Raw genomic sequence first — 14,292 nt, forward strand, 5'->3', positions numbered from 1 at the left:
CATGAAGATCCACAGAATCGTTTAGGGGCTTGGATCCAGCCTCGTGCTCCCCCCCCCGGGAAAAAAGCACCTGTGCGCCGTTTACCCCAAAGCCCCTCCCTCCCCCGAGTCCCCGCAGGCGGGCTTTTCCTACCCGATGGGGCCGAGGTAGGGGTGCGCGGCTCCGCCTGGCGGCTGCAGCTCCCTCCCAGCGGAGGGCTTGTTTGCGTCTCAGGAGCTTGTCAGTCTGGAACCAGCTGTTGCTCCGTCCCTTCCCGTGGCGGAATCCAGTCCGGGTTTTGCCGCCCCTCGCTGGCTCTTTCTTCTTTCTCTTCTGCATTGCCGCGGACAAGGTGCTCGCAGCCAGCCAGCCCGCCCGCCCGCCCGCCCAGCGCTGCCTGCCTGGCAGTGGGAAGAGCACAGGCAGACAGAGAGGGAGACACACGCGCGCGCGCGCGCACAGACACACACACACACACACGCCGAGCGAGGCACACGCACCGTCGCGCCGCGGCGACCGGCCGGCGAGGGGGTCTATGCGGCTCTCCAGTGCTGGCTGCCGGAGCGAGCCGCCAGCCTCGCGCCGCCGCCCCCCAGCCTCGCCGCCGCCGCCGCCCCCCAGCCTCCCCGGCGGCGGGTCCGTCCGGCCATGAGCAGTCGATGGAGCGCGCGGCCAGCCCGCGGCGGGCAGGGGTGCTGAGCGGCCCCGGGGTGCCCTGAGTTGTTGCGGCGGCGGCGGCGGCGGCGGCGCGGCGCGGACTCCAGCCGGGACGAGCGCCCCCCTCCTTCCCTCTCTCCCTCCCTCCCTCCCGCGGCTCTCCACCTCCCGCCGCCGCGGGCCGGGTCCCGTCCCGACCTCCCCGCGCGCCCCTCTCGTGATGGCTTTATGGCAGCAGCTGGGAGCCGGTGCCCGCATGGGCACGGGGCTGTGGCAGGTCCTGCTGGCTGGCACGATCCTCAGCAGCCACATTCATCCCAACGGTGAGTCAGAGCGAGGCTTTTTCACGCGCGGTGGCGTCGCTCTCCTTGGGCAGCGTCCGCCGTCTCTCGCGCGCTTCTCTTGCTTGCTCTTGTGCGTTCCTTGACGGGGGAGAGGAGGAGGAAGAGGGCGGCGGGGGGGGGATCGCAGCATGGAGCAGAGGTTCGACGGGGAGCGCGGCGCCCAGGGTCTGGCAGAGGGCGCAGACTTGGCGGGGGACGAGGAGGCCAGCGGGGGGGGGGGGAGCGGGGGGGGCTTTGCCAGGTGGCTCCAAGGTAGGATTCGGCGCACCAAAGGTGTTCTGTGGCAGCAAGGGGGGCATCATCATCGGGCTCAACGGGAGCATCCCTTGGCATCCCGAACTGAAGCCGCAAACTTTCCAGCCCGGCTGGTTGGCTGCACCCCCTGGTCTGCCTAAAGTGCCCATTGGGAGAAATGACATATGGAGCTCTGCCTCTGACGCTTGCTGCCCTGGCAATGCCAAGGAACCTGTTGTTGCTGGTACAGCAGCAGCAGCAAAAAAAGAAAAAAAAAGAAGGAGAATCCCCTGCCAGGACTGTGTCCTGAGCTTTCATTTGTGTTTCTTCCCATTGCTCCTGCCCTTCGACTGAGTCCAAAACCAGAGCTGGAAGGGGCTGCCTCTGTGCCCCCCCTCTCCTTCCCCTCCCCTCCCGACCCATCCCATCTGATGCCTCCTGCTGTCTCTCTTGGCTTCGGCAGAGCACAGTCTTTGGGTCCGGTCTCTCCTATTTGGCAGGCAGCTCTTTTTTGCAAGGTGACTGAAGGATTTTGGAGGAAGGATGCAAAGGAGAGATGGGCCGACCCTTTCTGGGCTCAGTGGGAGAACTGGAGCCCCTGCATGTGAACCATGCCGGAGAGAGACTTCAACTGCTACAAGGGCAGTTGTGTCCAGTGGCTGGCAGGGAAAGCTTGTTGTAGGGGCAGATCATTCGGGGGACAAATGCCTAACCTGATCAGCCTGATTCTGTGATCTGTACCCCACCAAAGATAAAGATCTGATTGGAGCAGGAGGCCTGGTGGTGCAGCTGTGTGCCAAAGAGAGGAATAGTGGTGTGGGAAGGGGTGTTGCTACTCCGCGTGTGTGTGTGTGTGTGTGTTCTCAGCATGACAGGATGCCTTCGGAGAGTTGGCTAATAAGTGATCCACATTCCTCTCCAACAATGACACCCATCTGTTCACCAAGGCCCGGCTGGGCTCAGATGCAATTTACTGATCACAGCAGCATCCAAGCCTTGAACAAACAGACAATGCAGTCACCCAATCCCAGTGAGGCAGGGCAGGGCCTCTTATTCCCAGAGCAGAGGTAGCGAACTGAGGCCCAAAGCCTTAGAGACTTTGCCAAGGTCAAGCAGCAGGTCGGTAGCAGGGCACGGAACTGGAGCAGGATGGCTTTTCCCAGCTCAGCCTCCCCCGTTTTTCCAATCGAGCCCAGAGGAACTAACATGACACACAGGTGTCTCTGAACTTGCTCTCAGAGCCTCATCAGTTGAAGGATTTCCAAGCAACAACTCCATTTATTCTGTCATAATGCACCAAAGACACACACACAGAGAGAACATACATGCAGTCATGCACACATGTTTGATAGGATCTCTCAAGGGTCTTTTAACAAATTAAGAGATGGCACCTAGCCGCCTATCAAGCTATTCAAACATATACAAGGAAATCATGCACATGCAAGGTAACTGCACAGAGACATCCACACATGCAAAAGGTAATGCACACGCATAGTGATAGCACTATCAACACATGTTCACATGCACAAAACTGCACACACTTATTATACTGCAACTCACCCACCCCCTGGAAATAATCAATCCTCTGTAGGTGACAGACCACTGGTCCCTCATAGTCACACACTTGCATGCCACGGAATCATTCAGTTCTGTACATAGGCGGAACATCTGGCAAAGAGGAATATGCACCCTCTACAGAGCAGCCATCACCAACTGCAGGAACAAGTCCCCCATTGTACAGCTGTACAGTGATTCTTTTTAAAACCCGCACATGCCACAGGCTGCTTTGAAGGATGAGGACCTGGACCTAGCAGCAGAGGGGAGCATTGAGTGGATACTGTTTGCCATTTCATCCCCTTCCCACTGATCTCAATGCCAGCCTGCAGGGAGCCAGCCAAACTCTCCAGCCAAGCAGGGGGGCAAGTTGGCCAGCCAAGAGGCACAGTCACAAAAGGGGGCTCATGCAGGGGAAACGTTCCCTGCTGAAGATGATAAGTATTCCACCTGCCTGGCAACTGTGCCTTGGGCTCCCTGGCTGGACATGGGTAAGGGCAGTTTGACCCATTTGCACAAAGGGGCCGGGCAATTCCAGAACACAGGCAGCCTGTTCTGTCTTAGGCCAGTTGCATCAGCCCCTCCCCCCACCAAAGTTATTGTGCTATTCTGGGAGCCAGAGTGCCAGCCATAGCCAGGCATAGTGTAGGAGTTGAAACAAGCTTTGCAAAATCACTAGACTAATTCCCCTTCATCCCAGCTCCTTGCAGCCCTGACTTTCCCAGCCTCCTCCTTTGGGTGTCCACAACAGCCCTTCTGTCTCAGATTGGCTTTGTCCCTTTGCTCTGCGTTTTGTCCACCCCACACCCCTCCCCACATCTTGTCTCCTTGGTTTTCCTTGCTGCCTCCTTAAGACTAATAGCCCTTAGTTCAAATCTATGCCCCACCATTAGCGATCCTAGTGACAGCTTCCCTTCCCAATTCTGCTAGCAGGGAGTGATCAAGGGCTGGGTGACCCTTTCATTAACCACTCATAATAATAACACATACCTTTGTATTAATTCGTTGTGCATAAGCCCTGTCCACAGTCATGAAAATGGATTTAAATCCCCACTTTATCCTTCCACAAGCATGTAAAGGGGTCCACCCATTTGCCTGATGGCTTGATGGCTCGGTTAAAGGGATTTATGGGGCAAATGGCATGTACTGATAACATATCTTAAGTGTTATGGCCTTAGGGGGAAAGGTGTGTGTGGCCAAAGGGGTATCTAATTGGCAGTCTTGTGGTAGAGTGAGAATGCTATAAAGCAACAGCTGAAGACAAAGGATGCCTCTGAGCTGTGCCTGTGGTAGGATGCAGGTCAGCCACCATGGGAGTGGGGAAGAATCTGGATCCTGTATTTCAATTGATGCATTACTGGGATGCTCCTTGGTTAAGCTTTGATTGCCCTACCTGCCTACCAATGGTAAGATGGAACAAAGCATCTGTGGTTTTTGCGCCCATCTAGAGACCCCCAGAGCACCCCTCTCTTCCTTTCCCTTAAGTTAGGCAGAAGTTAAGCAAGTACAAACATAAACCCCTGCTTTGCTTGATAGGGAGAAAGGAATACAGCGGCCAGATCCACATTTCCAAAACAAAGCAAAGCAAAACAAAGACACTCTGGAGTCAGATGTGGTTTGTGTTCCACAGCATTCTGTAAGAAGGGTGATCTTCAAAAAGAAAAGGGGCTACCAATCCATTCAGTGCTCTTGATTGGTTCTGAAAAAATGCACCAACTTTAATAAACCCTGACATTATTATTTATTTTCAAGTGACATCCAACACTGTTAGTGGAAATACTGTAGAGCCCCTTCTGCATTTCCTCACCCTAATTACATGACATAGCAAATGTCCCACACAAAATTCTCACCAGCCCAGATAGGCAGGGATGAAGTCTGCCACTAAGGGATGCTGCAGTCAGGAGGACCTTTGAGTCAAGCCTCTTTCTAGCCACAGAGCATGATGTGGCCCCTTTGTTCAATTTGAGAGAAGGAGGAAGGGTTGAAGATCTGGGAGAAAGAACCTGCACCCCCCCCCCCAACCCTGTGATTACGTTCACTTTTACAGTAGCACAGCCTTCCCCAACCTGGTGCCCTCCAGGTGGGTTGGACTACAATTCCCATCATCTCCAATCATGGCAACCCTTTGGCTTCTGGGGATAGAGGGACCTGTAGTCCAACATGTCTGGAGGGTGCCATAGTGTGGAAGACCTTGGGAGTTATTAGAAGTCCAGCTTTACAAATGCAAAATTAACAAACACTTGCACTTTTATATTAGCAGGGATGCTAAAGTCATCTGCCAGCCCAGCTCAAAATTTTCTGTTTCCTTTGAACTTAGCTTCAGTCCTTAGAGTGGCTGGGGGTGGGAGGACTGTGATCTATAGTTGTAAGCTATCCCTGTGGTAATGCAAAGTATTTTGGGGTGACTTGGTCTTGAACAGGTAATTAAGACCCACTAGCTTTACAAAAGATCTGCTCCTGCTAGAGATGAATACTGCTAGAATTGGCTTGTTGATATGGATCCATAAAGATACCTGCATTTTTGAATTCTCCTTTGGGGGTGGGGTGGCTATGAGGACTGTTATGATGAATGCCTGCACTTCAGCATTTACCACTACCCCACTGCCCCTGAAAGCACTCCTAACCCATCTAGAAAACATCAGAGGGGGAAAGCCCAAGGCACATTCCAGTCCATGGGCTGGTTTCAGTACATCACCTGCCCCTGAATAGGGTGATTATATGGAAAGGATGACAAGGCTCCTGTATCTCTAACAGTTGCATAGAAAATGGAATTTCAGCAAGTGTCATTTTTATGCATGCAGCACCTAGTGAAATTCCCTCTTTATCACAACAGTTAAAGCTGCAGGACCCCTGCCCTTTTGACCAGATACAAAAGTGGGCAGGGCTCCATCAGCTTTAACTGTTGTGATAAAGAGAGAATTTCACCAGGTGCTGCATGCATACAAATGACACCTACTGAAGTTCCCTTTTCTATTCAACTGGTAAAGATACAGGAGTCCTGTCCTTTCCGTATGGTCACTCTATCCCTGCACAGCCCTTCACCTGCTTTGTATGAGCATCTCTGAGCTGAAGTGGCATGGCCCAAGTGTATCTAGACAGGGGGTGTCATTTCCAGATGTGGCACAAGATACCCTTTTCTCCATGTGGTGGAAACATAGGCAATCTCCAGAAGTCCTGGTTGCAGCCAAGAACTGCTTCTATCCAGCATTGGAAGCTTTTGGTTATGATAAAATCTTAGATAGGATGGGGCAGAAATTGCCATGTGAAAATTGTCAAGTCTGCCTTCCATTGATCTCATGCCCTTTTCTGACATGGGCGGGAGGAAGCAATGGGGTTTGAGTGGGCTTTCCTATGCTGGCTCTCTCCCGTTGCCTGGATGGCCCCTTGTGTGGTTGTTGTTGGCATCTCAGTCCTTCCTTTTGGCAAGCAGCAAAGCTGCCTCAGCGGACTATGAGCAGGCACCCTTTCTGTCCCCTCTAAAAACAATACAGAATAAGCCCAGCCTACTCAGATTGAGAATTCATTGTGACCATTCCTGTTTTGAAAGTGCACAAAGAAAAGGAGGTAGAATCTAGACTTGCTTGAGAGTTCTCTGTGGGTCTCTGTGGAAAAGTACAGAGAGAGTGTAGGGGCCATTCACAAAATGACACCTTTTTTATTCCAGATCAACCGCAATCATCAACATGGAGTAGTTTAGAATCACCACTCCACTCTTTAACACATCTTCCCAGCTTGCTGCACATGTTTTAGGCATCCTTTTCTTTGCATAATTGCAGTAGCTAAAACATAGTAAGTTGATGGATTTCCTCCCAACACACTGCCTCTTTCAATTCCAGGGACTCTTCTCCCAATTCTGTGCTAATCTGTGACTTTGATTCTGGACTAATTAACCCAGAGTGTTCTTTTGAGTCATCAACAGGTATTATAATCACAATTCCATTCTTGGAACACTCTTTGGAAGAGAAGTCGGGGGTGTCTATTTTTTACCACTCTTCAGGGATCCTGATTATAGAGCGGTTAGATGTATTTAATGTGTGTGGAGGGTTAGTGTTCTATTATCTTGTAAACAACCCTTTAAATAATCAGGGGTCATTGCAACTGGGATAAGAAGGCGGTGTTACCTTTGTGTGTCCCCTTAAGAGATGATTGCTCGAAAAACTGCATCCGGAGATGTGCTTATACTGCCAAAAACAAAACAAAACAAAACTGTGTTGGTCAAAAAATGCGTGGATAAATCAGAGGAGGTATGGAGAAGCTGTAAGAATGACTGGAGGGCTAGGAACCCTGCCTTAGCAAAGCGGCTTCGATCTGTTTAGTCTCTCCAAGAGAAGGGTAAAGGGTGACTTGATCACAATCTCTAAGTACCTACATGGTACGGAAAGAGATTTCTGACGGCAGCCAGCTCTTTAATGCAGCAGACAAAGACAGGACGAGAGCCCCTGGCTGAAAGCTGAAGGCAGACAAATTCAGACAAGAAATTAGGTGCAGATAAGCTGTACCCTCTTAGCACAGGGAGAAAATAAAAAAGAACAGAAAGAAAGTAACCACTGGAGCAATCTAGCTAGAGAATAGGCAGACTCACCGTTGCTTTATGCAATAAAGCCCTCTTTCACAATAGCTCCTTATGGCAGATGGAGGTGTGTGTAAGGTCTTCCATTATCCCACATTTTCCAAGCAAGTGTGAGCACCCAATCCTGCTTGATGGCTTTGGGACAGCAATGGCTGGGTACCTTGGGCTGATTTGATCTTTGGTACTTACTCGCTCCTGCCAGCATTTTCCCTCAATAGATTATAGAAGTAAGAAGGAGACAAAAGGACCAGTTTCCCCTCTTCTTGTACCAGAGAGATCATATGGGTGAAGCAGGGCTAAAAGCAAGCCAACAGTTCAAGGAGCTGGAGGCCAAGGTTCCTCTAAAAAAAAAGATGTTTGGAAAGGATTCTTTGGCCCAGTAGATGCAAAAACTCGCAACAGACACTTGGGATGTTGCAGTTTTCTCATGTATTTTCCCAGGGTTTGGGTGTCTGTCCACCAATTTCAAATGTTCATCCTAACTGCAATTCCTAGAGGGCAACAGAAGGGGACACTTCAGGACTCTTGCCCTGCTGCACAGTCCTCGGCTCTCCACCCTGGTCCTTTCATAAAAAGAAAGAGGAGAAAGGAGCCTGTGGACTCTTTCCCGTGTGTGTGTGTGTGTGTGTGTGTGTGTGTGTGTGTGTGTGAGAGAGAGAGAGAGAGAGAGAGAGAGAGATATGGAATTTTGCACCCAGGGCCAACATCAAGTGAAGGCATAAGTATGGTTGGGCATCTATTCACATCCCAGCCCCCAGCAAGATCCCACTTACAAGAAGCCTTTGAGTGTGTTCAGAGGAGGGCAACCAGGATGATCAGGGATCTGGAAACAAAGCCCCATGAGGAGAGACTGAAAGAACTGGCCATGTTTAGCCTGGAGAAGAGAAGATTGAGGGGAGACATGATAGCACTCTTCAAATACTTAAAAGGTTGTCACACAGAGGAGGGCCAGGATCTCTTCTCGATCCTCCCAGAGTGCAGGACACGGAATAATGGGCTCAAGTTACAGGAAGCCAGATTCCGGCTGGACATCAGGAAGAACTTCCTGACTGTTAGAGCAGCACCACAATAGAACCAATTACCTGGGGATGTTGTGGGCTCTCCTACACTAGAGGCATTCAAGAGGCAGCTGGGCAACCATCTGTCAGGTATGCTTTAAGGTAGATTCCTGCACTGAGCAAGAGGCTGAACTCGATGGCCTTGTAGGCCCCTTCCAACTCTACTATTCTATGATTCTATTATTCTAATTTGCACCTACACTTCACCCTTCAACCTGCTTCTTTACTTGCCTCTCACTCTGGCCCAAATATTGATGGCAGTGAAAAGGAGGAACAGCAGATGTCCCTGCCTACTTGCTCCTAGGCTCTCTGCCTAGCAAGCAAATGGCAGAGAGCTTAAGCTATGGGGAGCTATAGAAATGTAGTACATATATACACACATACATATATACATACATACGTGGTAGCAATGATAAGGAGCAACAGCAGCTGATGGCAACGGTTGTGAGACGACACGCTCAGTGTGGGAGGGCCCCCACTGAGGGTGTCTTGCCCAAAATTCCTTGAGGCCCAGCATTGGGCAAAAGGTGGGATAAAAATTATTATTATTATTATTATTATTATTATTATTATTATTGTTATTATTATTCCCCAAAACCTAGATCTGGCTCTGATCACAACCATAAGGGCAGGGCCAATCACATGGATCGTTCCCCTTCTTATAGGAATCTTCCCTCCTTGTAGTGAGTGGGAAACAGGTGGGAAAGAATCCCACAATTGGCTCTTTCCACATTGGGGTGGGTGTATGAAGAAGGCTGCATTCTCTCCTCTTTGCTGGGCTTCAGCTGAGGACGTGATGCCCTCTCCCTCTGCAGCTTAGACTGGTATTCTCAGCATATCCTTTGCTATCTGGATCCTGCCCCACACTGCAATAGCATCAGACTAGGGAAGCTCAGGTCACACGAGAACAGGGATCTTTTACGTTGGGGTTAATAAAGACATGAGATTCCCTAAGATCGGTGTATGGTCAATGCAGCAGCAAGAGCAGCAATGAGACCTTAGAATCTGGCCTGGAGGTCTTCCCTGCTCAGTTCCATGGAGCATCATGACCAGTCAAGCTGGGTCTCCATGGAACCAGAAGCATTTCTGTTTCTTCTAGTTAGGTCTGATGCTGTTGTGCCTCCTTCCCTCTTGCTCTTCATAACCCAGGTAATTTTGACATTTAATGTAATTCTTTATACATCATCAGGACCTTTTGCTTCTGTTGGACTTATTTATCTTCCCAGATTCTGCTGCTGCACTTGAGCTTCAACCCGCTCCCTCTCCTTAGACCTCAAGACATTGCAGATGTCAAAACCTACCTCCGCGCCCCCCACCACTCAGGTTCAGGACATTCCCCAAGCATTAAAGTATATGAGTCAGAGATGCCTGTCTAGATGTATGTTCACACAATCAGGATAACAAACAACCCCTTCTCCCACTCCATTCATTGATTTGTTTACCTCTTCAGGGAGTGAATAATAAGTAGAAGAGAGGTGGGGGAGGGACCGTATTCAAATCAAGTGGGGAGGCTGACTTGCCTCTCTTTCATTACTCTGTGGTTGCGTAACCAATAGCAGGGGGTTGTCACTGATTTGTAGAGGTTAGTGGTTTGTAAAGTTCCCTGCAAATGTTATGTGACCAATGAATGATCCAAGATGGAACATAAGAAGCTAGCTTGTTCTGACTCAGATCAATAGCTCCATATTGTCTACACCAACCTAGTGCCTTCCAGATGTGTTGGACTGCAACTCCCATCATTCCCAATCAGCAATTGGGATTCAACTGCCTCTGAATATGAAATGTCTTGTTTCATTCTCGTGGCTCACACTCTCTAATAGAACTGCCCTCCATTCTTTAGACTGATCTTCTTTTGAAACATGTGGTAGTAAATTCCACATCTTAATTATGTATTGCATGGATATAGTCTTATGTATCCTGAGCCTATTGCCTATCAGTTTAATTTGGATGATCCAAAGATCCAGTATATTGAGGGAGGGGGCTGTCTCTCTGTTCATACCATTCTTAAATGGATAAACCTCTCTTTTGTTCTTTCTTTGTCATCTTCCTCCTAAACTAAAAAGTCTCTCCCTTTTAGCATACCTTTGTAGGGAAGATGCACCAATTTCTGATTTTCTAAGGGTGCTTCCAGACAGAGGGGTACAAGCGCTAGCAATGAAAAAGCACTGTGCATCAATTGCTTCTTTATCGTCATTTTCCTTAACGGAAAAAGGACAGAAGAAGCGGTAGGAAAAGATGGGAGGGTTACAAGTGGAAGATGACATCATCTGAACCCTTTCCAAAATTCCGTGAATGCAATGGCGATGGTAAGATAAAAACTCATCTGGAAGCACCTTTTTTCCCTTGTTCTTTTTGGGCTGCATTTTTTCCACCTGTAGTATTTACCAGGGCCTCTAGGCCTCCCTGTAGCCCCCATGACCAAACCAAGCAGATTGCCAGAAACTGCTGAAGATCCCACCCCCCCTTTCATTATAAGTAAACATTGATTTAGGATTCTGGGCAAAATCCAACATGTGTGTGGAAGTCCGCTCACATGGTGAGGCTTTCTCTTCCTCTCCCTCACTGTCAGTCTTCCTCCCTGTGAATATATTTTGAGTGGGGCTACAGGGGGAGGGGTAATTGACACCCCCTCCCCATTCTGCTGATGGAAGAAATGTAGTCAATAGGAAGTCTTCACTCGATTCCAGCTTCATTGTACTCATATGTTCATGCTTGCTTATATATGCAAGCATGAACACATTTTTAATTGTGCGCTGCCCAGAGAGCTTCAGCTGATGGGCAGTATAAAAATGTGATAAATAAATAAATAATATGCATACATACACACAGCACACTCAGAGGGGGAAAAGGCTCTTTCTGCCATGTTAATTCTATACTTAAGATCCATCACTCAAGTGCCTGAGCATGGATAACACATTGGGTAATATTATGTGGCACAGACCACCTGGGACTAAACCAACATTTCAGCATTCAGGAGGGCAATATCATGTTTGAATGCCCATCCCCCCCCCCAAAAAAACCCATACAAATCTTCCTACACATACAAAATGAAAGAAAATAAGAAAATACACAAGAGCCCTAATAAATCAGACAACAGTGTTCCAACAGTGGCCAACCAAGATGCCTCTGGGAAAGACACAAGCAAAGCACAAAGGCAGTAGCGTTCCTCCAATTTTTATCCCTGTGCAACTGGTAGCTCCACTGATTCTGATATTTTCCATTAATAAATCAGGGAGAAGTCTAGGCTACAGCTCCCCATGGCATGCTGTGTCTCTCCCCACCACCCACCCACCCAAGCAGGGTGTGTGTGTGTGTGTGTGTGTGTGTGTGTGTGTGTGTGTGTTTAAATGTTGGGAAGCATTCACTCATCTGATTCCCCCACCCCCACCCGCATGCTGGAATAGACTTCAGCAGGTCAGTACCATGTGATATTTCTGGACATGTAGTTCAGTTCAGTTCCCTGCCTTTCTTGGCTCAGATCGATCGTACTGCCTGAGGGGCCCTTTCAAGTGCTAATCCTGTCTGAGTCTTGGATTTTCCTTCATTTGTCCCTGCATTATAAGGCTGGTCTCTAGGGCTGTGCGCTTTGCATAATGGAAAGGGGTAGGGGGGTTGCGAGGTGGCAAGTGGGATCTAAAACTTCCTTGGGGTGGCTGGAGAGCAGCACAATCCTGTGCTCAGACAAGCTGGCAATCAATCCTAAGCAAATGATTACAGACTTGGCAAGTTGGGAGGTGCTTTAGCTCAGTGGTAACACTCCTGCTTTGCATGCAGAAGGTCCCAGGTTCGATCTCCAGCATCTCCAGGTAGGGCTAGGAAAGAAACCTTCCTGAAACCCTGGAGAGCCATTGCTGCCAGTCAGTGTCAGCAATCCTAGGCTATGTGGACCAGTGGTCTGACTCAATATAAGGCACCTCCCTATGTTCCTGAGTGCAACCCCCTGGTTAGACTGGTTTCCAAAGGGGGATTTCTTCAGGCACCTTAGCCTCCCTCTGCCAGTTTTAGTGTGAGTTTTGAGAGGGGTACCAGCACAAGAGGGCTGAGCAAAGCCTCTGTGTGTGTGTGTGTGTGTGTGTGTGTGTGTGTGTGTGTGTGTGTGTCAGTGTTAGAGAAGGGTGCAATGAATCTGTGCTGCTTTGTGCCTGGGAGTCTGTAGCAGCTTGTGTTCATATTATATCTGAACTGGGCTATGGATCAGCATGTGGTGCTGAATGTCAGTCCAGGAGTAAGTGACTGCAAGTGACAGATGGATCCAGATCCAGAAGGGGGCTTCTATCATTCCCAGCATCTACATCCATACAGCTGGCCCACATCATTCAGGACAAAGGTCGTGTTGATTAGTAGACAGGTAAATCTGGGAATAAGGAATAGAACCTGTTCTGGATGGGGTAAGACTCCCTTGGAAGGCTAAGGTAAACAGTTTGGGGGCAGTTGTGACCAGGAGTTTCTTTGCCCAGCTTTGGTTGGTGCGCCAGTTGTGTCCCTTCCTGGGGAAGGTGGATGTGGCCACAGTGATCATGCCTTAATAATCTCTCACTTAGATTACTGTAACACACTCTACACGAAGCTCCCCTTGAAAATTGTTCAGAAGTTACAGCTGGTACAAAACGTGGCAGCCAGAATGCTGCCTGGCATGTGTTTTGTAGATCATGTAACACCAGCCCTGGACCAGCTGTACTGGCTTCCAGTTTGTTCCCAAACCCAATTCAAAGTCTTGGTTCTTGCCCAGAGATCCCTAAACGGTTTGGGGCCACTCCTCCCATAATTGGTGATTATCATCGGAGGCCCTTTTATATGTCCCACATCTAGAGAGGTGATGTTGGTGGCCATTTGAAACAGGGCCTTTTCTGTAGCAGCACCCTGATTATGGACCATCCCTAGAGAGGTCAGGCTAGATCCCTCTTTATTATGCTTTAGAAGACTATGCTGTTCTCTCGAGGTTTGAATGGTTTTTAATGATGTTTTTTCATTTTATTGTGACGAATACACTGGCTTGTATTTTTCTTTAATGTTAGGATGTATTCGTTTTGTTGTTTCTATTGCTGTTTTTATTTGAATGTTGTATATTGTCTCAGGTATTCAATGAGCAGAGGAGCAATAGATGGTTTGGATCCAGATTTAAGCTGGATCAAGTGTGCTGCCACTGGTGGAACTGGACTTCCCTGTCCCCCTCCTTCCCAAAAAATCCCCTCCAACCCCTGAAAATGCTACAATGAGAGTTGGGAGACCCTGTTGAAAGGGGTGAGTTGTGGAGTGGGGAAAGCCCCTTCCTCTTGTGGAATGCAGATCCTGGATCCAGACCCATAAATATGTCAAATAAATAAACTAAATAAATAGTAACTCAAATGCTCAATTTCCTGCCATCTATAAAATAAATCTAAGGGACCCTTACAAAGCAATCCTATGGTGTCTGGACATCATCTGAGGGGCCATAGGATTGTTCAGATTCTCCCTTCTGAAGTCAGAGGCCCTGCTCAACCTTGGAAGGGGGAATCAGAAATATAAACCCCCTACCCTCTTGCACCAGCTGTCCTCCGAGTTTGGAAAAGTAACCTCAGCAAGGAGGAAAGGGGGCATTCTGGTGGGCAGGGAAGGGAGGAGCCTGAAGAGGCCAGGATACAAGCTGTCCTGAGGCCTCTCCAACCTCCTTCCTCCCCATCTGGAATGCCCCAGCTAAACAGTCAAAGAAGCCTGTCTAGTGAAAAAATCAGGACAGGAGGACAAAGGAGGCCAAGATTGCCTCCACCACTCCTCCTGCCTGCATTGGCTGATCGGAAGCCTCCGAGTTTAGGGGTGTCTAATTATCGAGGGTCCCAGGTGTAGAGAGTCCCAAGTTTATACCTGTTCTCTGGATTGAGAAGTGCTGGAGGAGGTTGTGTGAAGACATACCCCTTC

The 14,292-nt window shown here is 49.1% G+C and overlaps 1 protein-coding gene across 1 annotated transcript in view; it reads left to right on the top strand.

Moving 5' to 3' along the window:
• The first annotated feature begins 822 nt into the window (after positions 1-822).
• The window catches only part of UNC5A (unc-5 netrin receptor A), a 99,738-nt gene continuing 86,268 nt past the window's right edge, over positions 823-14,292 (top strand). Inside the window, 1 exon segment of the mRNA XM_063123348.1 lies at positions 823-960. Coding sequence (XP_062979418.1) covers positions 858-960 — 103 coding nt within the window. The 5' untranslated portion in view covers positions 823-857.

This window comes from Elgaria multicarinata, chromosome 3 (assembly GCF_023053635.1).
Source record: "Elgaria multicarinata webbii isolate HBS135686 ecotype San Diego chromosome 3, rElgMul1.1.pri, whole genome shotgun sequence".
NCBI classification, from domain to species: domain Eukaryota; kingdom Metazoa; phylum Chordata; class Lepidosauria; order Squamata; family Anguidae; genus Elgaria; species Elgaria multicarinata.